A 14,595-nucleotide genomic window follows, 5' to 3' on the forward strand; every position below is an offset into this window, starting at 1 on the left:
GAGTTTGCAAAGCTCTTTTACACGTTTTATCTCATTTGGTCCTCACACAATCCTATGAGTTCGGTGCTATTATTACTGCTGTTGATTCTTCTTTCTTGAAGAGGACCAATGTCATCACGTGGATGATTCACCTGTGAGTGAATTGGATTTGAGTGAGGCGGAGCTGTGCCAAGTCATCAGTCTCAGTCCCTCCCACAGAGTCATCGGAGTCCAGTGGCAAAACAAAGGTCAAAGCCTCGGACTTTTAATACTTACTAGCTGTGTGACCCTGGGCGAGTCACTTAACCCTGATTGCCTCACCAAAAAGCAAAAAAAAAGACAAAGATCAAGATGACTGGTGATGGCCTGGGATGCACTGGGTGACCTTGGCCTTTCTAAATTAAGGTTTTTCCCGGGTGTCAGAGGCCACACCCATTTAATAACTGAGGGGTAGATAAGAATTGAGACAAAAGATGGTTCAACTTACCATCCGAAAGATTTCAATCTGGGAAGGGAAGGACCTCAGAATTTTTTACCAGAATAGAAAATAATTGCTGTTTACACTCATAAGTCATCAAAACCAAAACAGTGAAACAAGGAGGCTTGGGCTAGGCCAGGGGTGGGGAACCTGGGCCTTAAGGCCACCTGTGGCCTTCTTTTTGACTGAATTAAAATTTTAAAAGGATTTGTTCTGTAAAGTTTGGATTCAGTCAAAAGGCCAAACTTAAGGATTTAGAAGGCCACAGGTGGCCTTAAGGCCCAGGTTCCTCACCCTTGCTACGCTTATTATTGGCCACTCCATAAGACATAGTCAAGTAGCTCCATTTAAAACACAATGAGCTTTTTAAAAGCCTGTTTTTCAAAGCTATATTTCAAGAAATCAAATATGAAAACTGCTTTTTGAAGAAGATTCTATTATTATCCCCATTTTACAGATGGGGAAACTGAGTCAGACAGAGGTTAATTGACTTGCCCAGGGTCACGTAGTGTCTGAAGCAGTCTTTGAACTTGAGTCTCTCTGATTCCGAGTCTAGAACTCTGTCCCCTGTGCCACCTAACTGCCTTGTAAGCCTGGTCTCTCTCTTGAACCCGAGTCCTGAATCACGACCTATCTATTGGACATTTCAGACTGGATGTCTTCTATGCATCTCCAACTTAACACAACCGAGACTGGACTCATTATTTCCCCTCTCACTCTTCTGAACTTTTTCATTTCTGTCAAGGAGATCAGCATCCTTCCTGTGACTCAGGTTTGCAACTCATAGTCATCCTTGATTCTTTATTCTCTCTTACCTTTGTATCTTTGAGGCAGCTTGTGGTTCAGTGGTTAGAGCACTGGGCCTGGAGTCAGGAAGACCTGAGTTCAAATCTGGCCTCAAACACTTCTTAGTTGTGTGACCCTGGGCAAGTCACTTAACCTCTGGTTGCCTGACAAAATGAATCCACTGGAGAAGGAAATGGCAAACCACTCCAATATCTCTGCCAAGAAAACCCCAAAAGGGGTCACAAAGGTTCAGGCATGACTGAGCAACAACCCTTGTATCCACTTTGTTATCCAGTCTTGTCATTCCTATCTCCTAGCATCTGTCTGTTACTCTCTACTCGCATGGCCAGCACCCTAATTCAAGCTCTTATTATTTTCTTGCCTGGACTATTGCAATAGCTTTTTACTGGTTTCTCTTCCTTAAGTCACCCCTCAGACATGACTGCCAAAGAGATCTGTCCACAACCACAGGTCTAAGCATATCACCCCTCCGATCAAAAGAGTCTAATGACTGCCTATGGCTTCCAGGATCAAATATTAACTCCTTCCATTTGGCTTTGAAAGCCCTTTACAACCTAGTCATAAACCTACCTTCTTGCTATTCTACACACATAGTGCGCCATCTTCTTTTCCCCTCCATTCATACTGGCTATCCCCATGGGGCAGCTAGATGGCACAGTGGATAGAACACCTGGAGTTGGGAAGATCTGAGCTCAAATGCAGCCTCAGACACTTACTAGCTGTGTGACACTGGGCAAGTAACTTAACCCTATTTGCCTCAGTTCCTCATCTGTAAAATGCGGACACACTGTAGAAGGAAAAGGCAAACTACGCCAGTGTATTTTCCAATAAAACCCCATGGACAAGTCCATGGAGTCACAAAGAGTTGAACATGACTCAACAATAATTCCCCATGCCTGGAATATGTTCTTCCTACCTCTTAGAATTCCTTGTTTCCTTCAAGATTCATCAAAGGGCCACTTTCCACATGAGAACTTTACTAATTCTCATAGGTGCTAGCACTTTCATCACCAAAAAAATTACATATATATGTATGTATGCATATACATACACATCTATATCCCTACTCTTAAGATGCTTATGTTCTAATGGGGAAAGAAAACACACAAAAAGGAGCTAAAAAGTTAGAGATGGGGGTGGGGAAGGTACTAGGTACAGGAAATTTTATATATATATATATATATATATATATATATACACACATATACACACACATACATCTACATCTACATATGTTTGAATATCTATACACATGTGTTTGCATATATCTAGGTCCATATGTTTGCATATATACATATGTATGTGCATACATATATACATGCACAATAGCTATTCCCCAATAGATAAATGGCTAAAGCATATAAACAGGCACTTATCAAAGAAAGAAATTCAAGCCATCAACAATCACCTGGGAAAATCCTCTGTAACACTAATAATTAGAGAAATGCTATGAAAGCAACTCTGAGATTCCACTTCATATCTATAAGGGCAAGGATGGCAAAAGAAGAAAATGACAAATGTTGGGGGTGCTGTGGGAAAAGATACATTTTCCAGACATTCTGGAAAGCAATACAGAACTATGTCCAGCAAGTTACCAAACTGTGAATACCCTTTGACTTAGGTATAACAAAGAAATTGAAGAAAGAGGAAAAGGAACTATATGTTCAGAAATACAGCAGATCATTTCATAGTAGCCCCAAACTGGAAACTAGGGTGGTATCCTCCTACTGGGGAAAAACTGTAGTATATGAATATAATGGATTATTATGCCATAAGAAATTATGAAATGGACAATTTCAGAGGTACCTGGGAAGACTACTTGTGAACTGATACAGAGAAAAGTGAGTAGAACTAGGAGAACAATTTATACCATGGTAACAATTCTTCTGTAGCCTCCATTTTGTGGAGAGTCCTAAGCCCACCTGCCTTAATTCCTCTCCTGGTCCTATTCTTTCCTGACTTTTTCTATACTTTAAAACCATTCCCCATCTACTACTGGCTCATCCTGTACCTCTGTAACTTCCCTCTGTACCTGGGGCCTCCTGGCTCTGGAACAGCCTATCATGTCTATGATCCACTTCACCAAGGAATATCTCTCCTCAAGACCTTTTCCCATTGGTGAGTTACGCCTAGGTCTTCCATTTTGCGGAGGTGCCCATGCTGGCCTGCCTTCATACCCCTCCTAGCCCTTTTTCTAACTTTAAAAATCACACCCCACACCTGGTACCAGTCCCCCTCTCCCCCTCCCCATTTTTTAGCTCCCTTTTGTGTGTTTTCTTTTTCCATTAGAACATTAAGCTTCTTGAGGGCAGGAACAGCCCATCTTTTTGCTTGTATTCCAAGGGCTTAGCATAGTGCCTAACAAATAGTAAGCACTTAATAAATGCTTATTTCCTTTCTTTCTCTATAATGGAGAGAAACAACTTTGAAATACTTTAGAACTCTGATCAATGTCACGACAAAATGTAAGTCCAAAAGAACGATGATGAAACAGGACACTCACCTCCAGATAGGTGATGAACTTAAAATGCAGAGATGTACATTTTTAGACTTCACAATGTGAGGATTTGTTTTGTGAGCCTATGTAGCTATGTATTGAGATAAAAAATTTGCTCAAGTTTTGGGGATGGGAGTGGACAGATTAACTTAAAAAGACTTATTACTTGAAAAATACAAATAACAAACTATTTTAATATATAATATTTTATTTCCCCCATTACATTTTAAAACTTTTTTTAACATTTGGGTTTTTTTAAAGTTTTGAGTTCCAAGTTCTATCCCTCCCTCCCTCCTTTCCTTCCCTCTTCCTTAAGTCGGTAAGCAATCAGAAATACGTTATACTTGTGCAATCACGTAAAACATTTCCACATTAGTCAAATAATAAACTATTTTAAAAGCACAATGTCTAATACAAATAAGAGCATCTGGAAAACCCCACCATAAATAGGGAAAATTTCTTTTATTTGGACTTTCTGTAGGGAATATTTCCTTACATTGGCAGAACTCTTAGGTGAACATGTTTCCCGAGTTTATAATATTAAATAAAACAAAATTCTGATATGACAAAAGACTTTGGTTACTTTCCTGGAATTAATTGTCATAGGTTCTTTACCTGAAAAATTAGGACTTTAGTGGAATTTGAGTGAGGTTGGAGTAGTTTAGCTTGGAATAGGGAAGAGGCATTTGCTAGTTGTCTTCCAATAGATAGAAAATTGTTATCTTGAGAATAATGGCCAAACATTCTCCAACTCACATGAAAACAAAACAATAACACTCCCACTGTGGGAGTTGGTATGTTAGTATGACAAATAAGAAATCGAAATGGTTGGTGGTTTTGAACCTCAAGACAGAATATCAAGGTGAATATTGAAAGTTCCTCATTTTTGAACTTGCTACATATTTTAAAAGAGAAGCAAGTGGTACATAATAGAGACCTTCAGTTTTATCTTCAATTCTCTTTTTTTGTTATACTTTGTATTTGGAAATGTCCATTTTATTTGGTGTAAAGTTTGAAATACAAAACTAGAAAAAAAAGTTCTTCTTTTGACATCTATAATAAGTATAGGATAGATTGTTGTTTTTAAGATAGAAAAGAGGAGACTATACAGTACCTGTCAATTCTATGTCAATATAAATGGTTATAATGAAAGCAATGAACAATTTCCCATTATCATAGAGGTCCTAGCAAGAAAAAATTAGATGACGAGGAGAGAATTTTGTGTTAAGTCATTTTCAGTCATGTCTAACTCTTTGTGACCCCATTTGGGTTTTCTTGGCAAAGATACTGGGGCAGTTTGCCATTTCCTTCTTCAGCTCATTTAACAGATGAGGACACTGAGGCAAACAGGGTTAAGTGAATTGTTCAGGCTCACACACCTACTAAGTGTCTGAGGCTGGATTTGAACTCAGGTCTTCCTGACTCCATGCCCAGTGCTCTATCCACTGTGCTACCTAGTCGCTCAGTGTTAAATATAAATCATAGGAAGTTAGTCAACAAGCAGTTAGTGAATTAGCATTTAATTAGTGCCCATTCTGTGCCAAGCACTGTTCTAAGCACCAAGGATATAAGGAAAGATAAAAGATAGTCCCTGAACTCAACTTTGTACAAATAAGACATATACAGGATAAATTGGAGATAATCAACAGAGAGGTGGCATTAGCATTAAGGGTACTCTGGAAAGGCTTTTTGCAGAAGAAGTTGAGAAGCTTCAGTTGAGACTTGAAGAAAGCTAAGGAAGACTCTAGTCTCCCTCCTGTCATTGAATGGTTTTCTGATATTGTGTAAGTCTTAAGATCTCTGGGCCCTTCTGGAACATTATTGGGAGGTGACAGTGGGAAACAGTTCTGCTTGGGATGTTGGTCTTTGTAAGAGCTCTGTAAAAAGAATTGGAGAGGTTTCACCATCTTCCTCTACTGGATACTGGCTTTTGAGTCTAAGACAAAATAACTATATAGTCTCTCCCACATCTAGGACCAGAATTCCCTTAAGAGGAAAACTCAACAAAGTAGGGATATTTTTGGATTATGAGGCAGGAGACATAGTGTTTTCTGATGCAGACAGTAGATGCCACATCTGTACATTCACTAGCTCCTTTTTAGAGCCTCTCTGGTCTCTATTTTCCATTGGCCTCTACTCCAAGAATGAAAACTATTGACCCAATAGCAGATGAGGCTGAAGAAACCACAGAGCATGATAATGATGATAATGAGGATAACACTTGCTTTATGACACTTCCTGATACTTCCTCCAAATGGAAATCCCAGTCCCCAAACCCCATATATGATTTTGTTGTTCTTATGTTGTGATGTACTTGATTTTGGGAGCAGGGAGAAATTTGCCTTATTTTGTAATATTCAGGTAATGAACTTTGTACTAGAAGGAGGTCAGCATAAGATATATTGATAGTCCACAGATGAAAGGCAGAATATGCTCAATAAATTATGTGAGTTTAGAAAATTCAAGAATGAGGAAGTTGATTTCCAAAAGACATGGGTAAAAAGAACAATGACCCACCAAAGAATCAAAAGTAAACATAACAAAATTATAGAGATCAAGTGGGACCCAAATGAAGAGATATGAAAAGATACCCCCAACCTACAACTTGATGGCAGTGAGAAGTCCACAGATGTTACACACTACACAGTTTTGGGGCTTTCTCATTTCTATTGACTAATTATGCTGATTTTTTTCTCTCTCCCTAAAAACCAAACAAACCATTATTTGTTTTATGGGATGGCTCTGGGGAACCAGTAAGAGGGTGGGGGAGAGAACCATACGTGGGATACTATGGTCATGTAAGAAGCAGAAAACAGGGGCAGTTAGGTGGCACAGTGGATAGAGCACCCGCCCTGGATTCAGGAGGACCTGAGTTCAAATCCAGCCTCAGACACATAACACTTACTAGCTGTGTGACCCTGGGCAAGTCACTTAACCCCATTGCCTTGCCCCCCCCCAAAAAAGGAAACAGAAAACATCAATGAAATTTTAATGGAATTTCTTTTAAATGAAAGACTTGCTTGAACCAATGCAGAGTGAAGTAAGCAGAACCAGAGTAAGTTTATTCCCTATCATCAATATTATAAAAATGAACAATTTTGAAGAGTCTTATAAACTGATTAAAAATGAAATGAATGGAACCAAGGAAAGGATTTAAACAATAAGAACACTGTAAAAAAAAAGGGGGGGGCAGCACAGCTAGGACCTGAGTTCAAATCTGACCTCAGACACTTGAAACTTACTAGCTCTGTGACCCTGGGCAAGTCACTTAACCCCAATCGCCTCACCAAAAAAAAAAGAAAAGAAAAGAAAAAAAAAGCAACTTTGAAAGCTGAATGAACTATGATCAAGAAAATGACTATCTGATTCCAGAGGATTGGTGGTGAAATATGCTATTCATTACAGAAATGTGAAAAATTTAGGGTATAGAATGAGACATACTTTTTTTTTTATTCAACCATTGTGGGAATTAGAATTTTATTACGCATATTTGTTACAATAAAAATTTTTCAGAAAACTGATTTCTCTTAATTTTTGAAAATAGTGATGGGGAATGTTGAGAAGTGTTAATTGCAATTTCAGACGACATCACTGTATTATTAATTTTACTTCACTGTTTTACTCTTGCTATAAAAACCTTTCACAAAGTAGGAATAATTTAAATGTATTGTAAAAATGAAATATGAATAAAACTTTTTAAATCTTCTGAAAAAAAAAGATCTCTGGGCCTTGGTTGTTTCATCTATGAAATGGGAATAATAATAATACCTTACCTGCTTGAAGGCAGAAGACTGGACCACATGACCTACAAAAAGGAAAAACGCGACTGAAAGTCAATTGGAACCAACTACCATGTGCCTTGGACAATCAAGGGTTCTAGAGGCAGAGGAATCATCTCTTGGGGCTTGTTCTATGTTGTGGTGCTTTATAGGATAGGGAGGAAAGCACTGTATTGACCTCTTGAGAAGATTGGGATTTGAGACTTGGCTCTGCCACTTACTATTTGGTGCAACATTAGTCAATACCCACTGAGCCTCAGTTTCTTCATCTGTAAAATGGTATAATAAGACTTCTGTAGACTTCAGAGTTGCAAGGCATCATACAGGTAATCTAGTCCAGCCCCTTTTATTTTACAGTTGAGAAAAGAGAAGCACTAATCACAAGCAATTATTAAGTTCCCACCATGGGCTAGACATTAGGTTAGGCTCTGGGAATACAAAGAAAAAATTTGTCTGTGCCCTCAAAGAACTTACCTTCTATGAGGAAAATTACATGTATGTATATAACTAAATAAAGGAGAGGTACTAACTAAATAACTAACTAAATAAAAGAGAAGTACTAACAGATGGGGACAAGAGGAAAGGCCTCATAGGAAGGAGACGGTTTGAGCTGAGCTTTGAAAGATAACAGATATTCTAAGGGGTAGAGATGAGGAGAGTGCATTTCAGGCTTGGGAAATGTCAAAGGCACCGAAATGGAGAGGAAACATCTGGTATCCTTGAGATAATGTATCAGTGAGATCAAATGTAAAGTGCTTTGCAAACCCTAACATATACATACATACATGGATGCATATATATGTATGTATATATATTGTATATGAATATGATAGGTTGGTCGTTTTTGTTTTTCTTTTCACTAGAAGTCAGCGAGATCAAATGGGATATTATATGTAAAGCACTTTACAAATCGCAAAACTATATGTGTTTGTATGTATATTTGATTTTTTTTTGTTTTTTACTAGAAAAGAGTCAATTCTATGTCAATGAAAAAGGTCATAATGAAGACAGTGAGCAATTTTCTATCACCACAGAGGTCCAAGCAAGAAGAAATTAGATGATAGTGAGAGAATTTAGTTAAATATAAGTCACAGAAAGTCAGTCAATTAGCATTTAATTAGCACCTCTTCTGTGCCTAGCATTGTTCTAAGCCCTGGGGATATAAGGAAAGATAAAAGGCAAGCCGAGAACTGGCTGTGTGTGTGTATGTACACATACTACATATACATGTCCAGTTTATATACGTGTGTGTATGTGTGTGTTGTCGTTCTTATATGTGAGGAATGTAAATGGGCCACTTTGGGATGAAGTGATGTGACTTGTACTCTCCCCGAGAACGTCAGAATCAAATATACCTAGAGTGGTTTGTAACAGGCTATGTAAAAGTGAGCCTACAGATTCTCTGACTTGTCCGGAAGCAAATGCTATGAGGCCAGGAGGGAGAGTCAAAGAGTAGGTCACTTAGCAAGAGCGCAGTCCCAGAGCCACTGGGAAAGCGGCATGCCCGGCTCCTTTATTAATAATTCATGAGGAAGCTCCTCTCCATAGGCTGGTGGTCTGGAAAACACCCAACCAGGAAGGAGCCCGAGGGGAACCTCCTGAACGGAGAAGGTGAATTCATGACGTAGCTGAGGACGATTGGACAAGGCCTCGGGGGGCGGGGACCGGGCTTGGGGCGGTGGCAGCGCGGGCGCCCCGTGGCTCATTCGTTCCATCCAGCTGTCGGGGCCACGCAGCGCTTCGCTGAGGGGTCGGGGTCTAGAGCGGAGGCAGGGCGGGGCCGGGAGCGAGTCGGGCGGGCGTCAGCAGGATGTTCAGCTGGATGGGGCGGCAGGCGGGCGGGCGGGAGCGGCCCGGCGGGGCAGACGCGGTGCAGACGGTGACGGGCGGCCTGCGCTCGCTCTACCTGCGCAAGGTGCTGCCGCTGGAGGAGGCGTACCGCTTCCATGAGTTCCACTCGCCGGCGCTGGAGGACGCTGACTTCGACAACAAGCCCATGGTGCTGCTGGTGGGCCAGTACAGCACGGGCAAGACCACCTTCATCCGGTAACTGACCCTCGTCCTCGTTGGCTTGACAGTCGCTGGTCCCCAAAGCCCCCCTCCTTCCCCCGAGCTGCAAGCCTTGCCTGTGCAGTCCGGCTAATTAATTCCTGGAATTAGTAACACCATTTCTCGTGTCCTGCCTTAGCCTCACCTCCTTGGGGATCCTCTAATGCCTTTTCTCTCTATTCCAATCCTCTCCTTCTAATTCTTTCTTTTCTCTTCTTTCAGGAGTTTCTTAACCTTTTTTTTTGTGCCTACAACCCTTTGGCAGATTAGCCTATAAACAAACTCTGAGAATAATGAGTAACTAAATGCATAAGATTACAAAGGAAAACCAATTATGTTGAAATACAATTATCTATCTATCTCTAAATCTATCTGCACACACAAGTCCGTGGACCTTAGATCTCCAGCCCTATCTGAACTCTCTCCCTCTACTATCTACACTACTCAGAACTTCCTCTTTTCCTCTCCGCTACCTTACCCTCCCTTACATGCTCTCTGTAAATTCGGGCTCCCTACCCAGAACCTATTCTAAGTTTAGTGCCCCTTAGTGCTTTCATCTTAAGTTGCAGCTGGGAGTCATCCCAACAGTCCTAAGGAAGACGATGATCACCTGCTTACTAATCACCATGCCAGCAAAAAAAAAAAAAAAAAGTCCTGGTAGCTGCTGCCTTCTATTCCCATGTTGTTTCTATAACTCTTTTCTCAGGGTTCTGTATCCTAAGCTGGCAGAAAGCTGGCCCCTAGCTGTCCCAACAGAGCTGAATGGAAGGGATGAGACAGAACAGAAATAGCTCCATGATTTAGTGGGAGAAGGACAAGGGACACTTGGGAGATTGGTGTAGGCAGCATAAGGGTTTTAGGGGTATTTGGTATGTTAGTATAAAGGTGGGAGGAAGGGGAGTAGATTAGAGGGTCTTATCTCTATTGGACATGGGATTCGAGATCTTAGAATTTAGGGCTAGAAGGAACTTCAGAGATCATATAATCTAACCCCCTCATTTTACAGAGGAGGAAACTTAAGTTCTAGAGAGGATAAGCTACTCACCCAAATAGTAGTGGAGGCAGGATTTGAACCTCCTGTCTTCAGATTAACCTTTGTATGTCTTTGATAACTAAGATTACTTCTATCACCACATTCCATAGTAACAACAATTTAGCTCCCTTAAGCTCACCTGCCCTCTGTAACTACAATTAATAATAATAATAACTGACATTTCATATAGAGCATGAAGATTTAAAAGTGTTGTATGTAGATTATCTCATTTGAGCATCTTCATAAGGTGTGACTTATCTATGATCACATAGCTAGGATGGGTCAGAGGCAGAGCTGGGGCTCTGAGCCCAGGTCATCCTGACTATACGTTCAACCCTATCCACTAAGCCGTGCTACCTTTCAAGATTTGTACTACTTCATTTTATGAATGTGTAAACTGAGACCTAGAGAGGTAAATGATTTATCTAGGACCACACAGCTAGTTAAGAGTCAGGTGGGATTCAAACGCAGGTCTTCCTAACCTCAAGTCCAGGGCTCTATCCAGTCCTTGTTTCTACTCACTTCTTATTTCAGGGATGATCTGGAGTTTAGGACAAGGTAGTGAGAATAACCATGCCAGCTTTGCTCCCTGTTGGGGTAAATGGCAGTATTTCATTAAAGTTTCCATTTCCTTAGGTGGGAAGTTTCTTCTTTGTCCCTGACAACTGAAAACATTTATAGTGCTTACACTGTTACTAAAAGCAAGCAGTTACATGGATCCTGTGATTCCAGTCAATAACTGCCTCTAAGGAAACTACAGATGTTTTCAACTTTTCATGTGAAATAATTTTCCTTAAAACGGTATTTGATTTTGAGGCAGTTATTTTACTACTAAATGAATTCCTCAACAAAACTAACTTCATCACATCTTGACAAGATTTGTTTTCTTTTGCTCTTCCGGGTTTGTCTTGAAACATAGTTATTGAATATTTATACATTGTTCCCAGTTTTCCTAGGACAAAAAAAAGTTTAGAAACCACTTCATAAATGATACAAACTCTACAGGGATTTGAGAGTTAGGTTGTTTCCGTATTTAGCTGCATGTCATCTCCGTTAGACAGTAACCTCTTTTTTTCTGCCCAAGTAGCCTGAATAGTTCCTATAAATGTAGAAAAATGTAGTTGTCATTATAGGACATTTGTGTGTTGACTGCATGGATGTATATTTATGTATGAGTGGATATTTGTATGCTTTTTTTTCCCTTTGGTGAGGCAATTGGGATTAAGTGACTTACCCAGGGCCACATAGCTAGTAAGTGTCAGGTATCTGAGGTCAAATTTGAATTCAGGTCCTCCTGACTCCAAGGCCGGAGCTCCATCTACTGGGCCACCTAGATGCCCCCTCATGTGCATACATATACACAATATTTTTGATTTGGGCTAGACCAGTGTAGTGTAGGGTGTTCTTGGTGAGGAATACTCACCATCAATGTAGGTCAGCACTTTTGTAGGCTTAGAGATTTGCCTAGAGCACTAAGAGGTGAAGTGACTTTTCTAAGGTCACAAAGCCAGTGTCAGAGGCCAGACTTAAGTCCAAGTTTTCCTGACTTGGAGGCCAGTTGTCTCCCCACTACTCCCTACTTCTTCTCCATCTGTAAAATGGGGATAAGAATACCCACACTACCTACCTCGAAGTGTTTTTGTAAGGAAAATTTTTGTAAATCTTAAGACTATATTAGTGTATTTATGCCTGTGGCATAAACAAGATCTGTTAATGAAATTAGAATTCAAATTGTGTGTTCTAAGAAACACGTTGATAAACTGAAGGGGATCCAGAGGTCAACCATGGTGGTGAAGGTCCTGGGGATCTTCATGCCACACATGCTTGAAGGCAGCTAGGCTAGAGCCTGGAGTCAGGAAGACCTGAGTTTAAATCCTGCCTCAGGCCCTTAACTAACTGTGTGATTCTGGACAAGTCACTTAACCTCTCTCAGCCTCAGTTTCCTCATCTTTAAAATGGGGATAATAAGGGCACCTGCCTACTAGGGTTGGTTGGTTGAGGATAAATGCTATATAAATAAGTTGTTATTATTATTATTAATTACAGGGATCAATTGAAGGACCTAGGTATGTTTAGCCTGGGAAAGCAAGACTATGTGGGGGTACGGGAATGGAAAGAAGGGAGCTGAACTGGGGAGACATGGTAGTTACCTTTAACTTTTTAAAGAACTGCCACATGGGTAGAAGGCTTAGCTCTGTTCTCGTTGGCCCAAGAGAGCAGAATCAAAAGCGGTGTGTAGAGGCTCCAAGAAACAGGTTTTTGTTCCATGTAAGGAAAAATTCTCTAATAATTGGCACTCCCAAAGTGGAACAGACTACTTGCAGAAGTAACAAGGACCTCCTTGTTACAGGTCTTCAAGCAAAGGTTGGATCACCCCTGGATGGGGATGCTAGAGAGGTGATTTTTGTTTAGCTATGGATTGAATTAGATGGCCCCTAAAGAACCTTTCAACTCTGAAATCCTCTGAGCTTTGTAGGACATGAATAAGCAATGTACGTGATTTTTTTTTTTTTGGAGGGGACTAGAAGGGGTACTTCTAAATCTATTTTTAAATTTACGTATAATGTTCTCTACCAGAAATCTAAGCCTGAAAGGTAGCAAATAAATTTTACATTTGAAGATTTAGTTACATTGGACAACTTTTAAATTTACAAGTAATAAAACCATATGATAAGTGACCAGCACCTAGGTGGGTGATGGGAATTCCATGACATCTATAGATAAAAGGCACAGTGTAAGTGCATAATATATAATTATGGTACCCCAGATCTTACTTGTTCAGAGGAGCTGGTGTTGTTATACCAGTTTGTTTTTGTCATTATGACTTGTGTGTGCTCTTACTAATCGCTTATTAAACACTAACCTGAAGCTTTACGAACTTGAAGATGATACATTGCATTCTTAGTCAGCTACAGTCCAAGTAAGAAATAAGACATCAATTAGAAAACACTAAAAAGTAATGAATGAACTTCAGTAGAAATGTAGTTGGTTTAAATATTGATGTGTCATCATTTTGGAAATATCCTCCCTGCTTTTATCTTTGTCATTTGGAGGGAAACAATTTTCATTAACAGAGTTTGTTAAAGAAGTTGTTGTTCAGTCCTGTCTGACTCTTCATGACCTCATTTAGGGTTTTCTTGGCAAAGATACTAGAGGGGTTTGCCATTTCCTTCTCCAGCTCATTTTACAAATGAGGAAACCAAGGCAGACAGGGTTAAGTGACTTGTCCACAGCCGCACAGCTAGTAAGTGTCTGAGGCCAGATTTGAATTCAGAAAGGTGAGTCTGGGCAAGTCATTTAACCTCTGCCTGCCTCAGTTTCCTTCACTGTAAAATCAGGTGCTAATAATAGCATCTACCTCCCAAGGTTATTGTGAGGATCAAATGAGATAATATTTTCAAAGTGCTTAGCATAGTGCTTGGCATGTAGTAGATACTTAATAAATGCTTTTTCCCCAACCCCTTCCCTAAATGACCTTGTAATTAGGCAAGATAAGCTCAAGTAGTTGGAGCATCAAACAGGACCAAGATTACTCAGTAGGTAGTTGGAATGGCCAATAGGATGGAGGAAAAGTTTTGTTAGGATAGGGAAGATCTGAGTTTGGTTTGAAAATAGAAAAGAATTAGAAAGAAAAAAAGGCTGAACTCTTTGGAGAAAAGGCATAATAAATGAGAGTTCAGTAGGGTCAAAAGTGTGATCACTGGATTTGGAGTCAGGAGACATGGGTTTTAATCCTCACTCTGTCACTCAGTTGTATGACCTTAGCAAATCACTTAACCTCTCTGTGCCTTGGTTTCCTTATCTGTAAAATGAAGGGGTTAGACTGGACATCTTAGTGCTCTAAGCAACTCTCTAAGCCTTCAGTTATAGAGAAAGCACAGACTTGCTTTGGTATAAGGAGTTTCCTCACTTGGGAATTCCCTACAGCAAAGAAATCACAGATCAAGACCCTATCCCAGTTTTACAGATGAGA

General features: G+C 40.2%; 1 protein-coding gene across 1 annotated transcript in view; it reads left to right on the forward strand.

Annotated features, from left to right (window-relative positions):
• The first annotated feature begins 9,326 nt into the window (after positions 1 to 9,326).
• Positions 9,327 to 14,595, forward strand: part of EHD4 (EH domain containing 4) — a 94,692-nt gene continuing 89,423 nt past the window's right edge. The window contains exon 1 of the mRNA XM_027870111.1: positions 9,327 to 9,586. Within this exon, the coding sequence (XP_027725912.1) occupies positions 9,351 to 9,586 (236 nt within the window). The 5' untranslated portion in view covers positions 9,327 to 9,350. The remainder of the gene's footprint in view (positions 9,587 to 14,595) is intronic.

The sequence above is a fragment of the Vombatus ursinus genome, unplaced genomic scaffold (assembly GCF_900497805.2).
Source record: "Vombatus ursinus unplaced genomic scaffold, bare-nosed wombat genome assembly UNPS02014794.1, whole genome shotgun sequence".
Classification (NCBI taxonomy): Eukaryota; Metazoa; Chordata; class Mammalia; order Diprotodontia; family Vombatidae; genus Vombatus; species Vombatus ursinus.